The 4239-nt window shown below is 27.6% G+C and overlaps 1 protein-coding gene across 1 annotated transcript; it reads right to left on the bottom strand.

Annotated features, from left to right (window-relative positions):
- Positions 1-2195: 2195 nt before the first annotated feature.
- Positions 2196-3182, bottom strand: LOC107858557 (ethylene-responsive transcription factor ERF113). The gene has a single exon (XM_016703286.2). The coding sequence runs from the start codon at positions 2834-2836 to the stop codon at positions 2366-2368; it is 471 nt and encodes a 156-aa protein (XP_016558772.1). The 5' UTR covers positions 2837-3182; the 3' UTR covers positions 2196-2365.
- Between the last annotated feature and the right edge of the window lie 1057 nt (positions 3183-4239).

Genomic DNA, 4239 nt, shown 5'->3' on the forward strand with positions numbered 1-4239 from the left:
ACCCAGCCAACCCAAGGATCTAAGAAGTCAAAGAAGTGAGGATGATATGATAAAGAGGCTTTTCAAAGAAAAAAAAAAAGGCTTGGTTCTATTTCTATTTTTCGTTCTTGATAGCATGGGAGTTTGAGTTGCCTTTCCTCATTTTACTTCTAGAGAACATTACATGAGTTTGAGAGTAGCTTTAAAAATTTTAATACGTTATTTTTATTGTATCTGAGTTACTCCTTTTCATCATTAACTTTGATTATTGTTCTGCCAAAAAAAAATATATATTAGCTAAGCATGAATAGGAGGAACATGATATGATTTATTTTATCTGAGTTACTTCTTTTCATCAATGTATTAGAAGAAATATACATATTATGATTTAAATAATAAAGAGGAACATTGTATTTGTACACATATAAAATAATAAAATTTTCACGTTTTAAATTTACGCACGCATTCGTATAAATTATTTTTAAAAAATCAAATTTTGCTCATTCTTTTCTTTTCTTAACTTGGTTATTAAAGAAGAGAAAATGATAGTATTATCTATATTAATTTATTATAATTTAAAGATCAAAAATAATAATTTGAACTTTCAGTTTTAAAATAATTATGTATGTTATTATTTTAAACTTTAATGGCATGTATATTATTTTTTAATCTTATTTTTCACCTTTTTTTTTTTTTCATTCCAAGAAAATGACAGATTTATTAAAATTCAAATCATAATCTTCATGGTAGCTCAAGAATAAAAGTAATTGTTGAATTAATTTTAGTTTATATTGATGACTTTTTTTTTTATGTAGAGTTTTATAAAATCAGTTATTTAGGCACTTACTTTAAAAATGCAATCTTAAGTAGAAAGAAAACTTTATGTAGCATTATTACTATAAAATAAAATAATTTTTTTGAGAAGATTAAAAATAAAATTTGCAGGTATTTACAATTTATAAAAAAAATATACATGGAAGATTAGGTTGGATGGGGCGGGGGGGAGGGTGGGAGGAAGGGAGGAAATTTAAATAATTCCGAGAATATAATGAAGAAATCATAATGCACATATTACTCTTTATAAAATTATGCACAGAAGAGATGTAGGGACAATAGTATAAAAATTCAAATTATTTTTGACAATTTAAAATCTTTACATTGTTAAAATATAATTAAAAATATAATACATAATTATTTTTTTTATAATTACATGATTGTTTTTACGAATATATACTTGATTTTGAAGGGGACGGGGGTGAGGATGGGGTAGAGATTATTAACATTCCGCCATCTTTAAATTGTGAATAATATTATAAAAAAATATGAAACATAATTTTTGTTTACAATTAGATGATTGTTTTTCTCAATAAATTTGATTACCAGTGGGGGATTGGGTGTGGAGAAAGGAATGGGTGTGAGTGGAGGCGTGAGGGGAAAGCGGTAGAAAAATATTTATATTAAAAAAATAAAAAAAATGATTGGGGAATGTGGGGAGGTGGGTAGAAAAAGATTTTATTTTATTTTCTCATTTTATTGCGAAATAAAATGATAAATGATTTTTCTTAAGATAATATAATTTAATAAGTTCGAATGAGACATTTCAAAATGAAACGATCATAAATAATATTACTTGAATATTATCCGCGCATCGCGCGAGTATATATACTAATATAACTAATATATGTCTTAGTTATACACTATATTCAGTATTATTCTTACACATAAGTAAATCATGACATTAACAAGATAATATTTATATTTTAATACACCATATTCATTTAATAAAACAATTCAAACAATCGATATAAAATAATGAAAACATGACTAAACCTCTGCATTACTTTTTATTTTTATTTATGTCCCACAGCCAGTGGTGTTTTAAGCAATGAACCCCATCCTGTATAATAAACTGCAATGGCAAATTTTTGCATAAAATATAGGTCACATGAATCCATAGTCATTCGACTATACTTAATATATCACTTATATAATTTTCAAAATATATCAAGTATTATCTGAAGGTGTTCGTGATCAAAAAAGATTAAGAGGTGCACCGATTGAGAACTTATTCGAACTCCTTCAGATCAAGGGATTGAATCCCACTGACTGCCATTTATTTCTTTTTTAAGTCTTTTTTTTTCATAAAGCTGCCCCCTTCATTTTTTTTAGGAAAATATTATCTAAAGCAGAACGCCTAGAACAATAGTCAAAACACGTAAATTAAAAATATCTTTTTTGATAACATAGTTAATTATCTTTTGCTCACTGAGTTAATATTACAATAAAAGTTTATATCTTATCTTAAAAAGTAAGAATGCACTCTTCGTCTTGAAATCTTGGGGTCGCCTTTGGTTGTGGTCATGCTTTTGAATATCTGGATAACTAATTAACTAGAAAAATCATCATGCTGGGACGGAAAGTCATGTTGCTGAAGAATATTTGAGGTGCTACCATCTTGTTTATTATTATAGAGAGCTGAAGTGAAGAAAGGGAATTCAGCATCATTGCTGGAAAGTAGCTGGGCATACTGGAGAAGGTGTGGATATGAAATACCAGTGGCAGAAGCAGTATTAAATTCTTCAAAGTGATGGGAATTATGCTGAGGTGAAGTATCTTGAGAAAGCAATTGAGGCTGGCCTTGAACAAGTCTTTCAGGAAAGTTGAGCTTCGCTTTGGAGCCTTTGAATCGAACAGCAGCTTCATCGTATGCAAGGGCTGCATCCTCTGCTCTATCGAATGTCCCTAGCCATACTCGAGCTGCCTTCTTTGGGTTTCGTATTTCTGCTGCCCATTTTCCCCACGGTCTCTGTCTCACTCCTCTATAATGTCTTCTCCCGCTCCCTGAACCCAACATCATATCATTCTTAACTGATCAAACTTTTCTGAATTAGCAAAAGTGACCTAATTAAATAATTGATCCCAGCCACTGCATAATATAAATGACCACTTGGAATGAACAGCTTAGAGATAAAAACATAGTATTGTATCTGATGGAGACTGACAAGATGAACATATATGCACATGAAAACGTGACTAACAATTACGTGAAATAAGTGTTTTTTCTACCTAGTCTAGGCATAATTTGATTAATCGCATTTAATTTGTAGACGGTGACCTATTATACAGAGACATGTTATTTCGTTGAATTGGGAAAGAAATATTTAAAGGATATAATAGTAGAAGCATGTTTTAAAGGCAGACATTGAGTACATGATAGAGCAATAGCCAATTATTAATTCGATACAGAGGAAAAGTTCTTTACGAAAAGTAACATACAATGAACCTGTCTAAAAGTAGCAAAAGCCTGCTACTAGAGTGAACAATCTGAAAAGAAAAAGTTGAATAAACGATAATAAAACAAAAAACCTAACACTGCCGTCCATCAAAGAAACATTTTATAAATAGTAATACTTCCACAGTTGCAAAAAAATTAACTATTTTTTTTACTCTGTTAAAACAGAATAATTTTATTTTTTGATAATATTTTAATTTTAATATTTTAAATAATATATTTAAGATCATAAGATTAAAATATATTTAATATATTTAACTTAACTTTAAGTTTAAAATCACAAAATTCAAACTTTATTTCTTAAACTCTATGTCAAGTCAAAGCTAATATTTTTCTTTTGATAAGGAGAGAGCAGTATTTTAATTGTTTAACATCCACAACTGTGGTAACTAGACACAATAGCCTGTGCAAGCACAGGTCCAACATATGCTATTTTTTGTTTCAATTTATATGACATAGATAAATTTTAGAGAGTTAATTAAATTTTTTGTATGATCTTCAAATATTTTAAAGTTTTAATGATATACAATATTTTTTATATAATTTTTAGACAATATATGTTACTTTCATTGTTTAAATTTATGTGTCACTAATGTAATTTAGAGAGCCAATAAAATTTTTTATATAATTTATACACATTTTTATGGTCATTAAATATTTTAAGTTATTAATTATTGTAATTTATTTTATTTTTACATAATTTTTAAATACTATATGCTACTTTCTTTATCTCAATTTATGTGACACTTATGAAATTTAGAGAGTCGGTTGAATTTTTTACATGCAGTTTTACATGTTTTGAGTTGTTAATTATTGTGTATACTAGTTTTATGGTCTTTAAATATTTTAAGTTGTTCATTATTGAAATTTATTTTATTTTTACATAATTTTCAAATAATATATGCTACTTTCTCTATCTCAATTTATGTGACACTCATGAAATTTAGAGAGTCAATCGAATTTTTTAC

Source organism: Capsicum annuum, chromosome 2, assembly GCF_002878395.1.
Source record: "Capsicum annuum cultivar UCD-10X-F1 chromosome 2, UCD10Xv1.1, whole genome shotgun sequence".
Classification (NCBI taxonomy): Eukaryota; Viridiplantae; Streptophyta; class Magnoliopsida; order Solanales; family Solanaceae; genus Capsicum; species Capsicum annuum.

Coding starts and splice junctions, on each gene's coding strand:
- LOC107858557 (XM_016703286.2), bottom strand. CDS start 2,836: ATGATGTTGGGTTCAGGGAGCGGGAGAAGACATTATAGAGGAGTGAGA.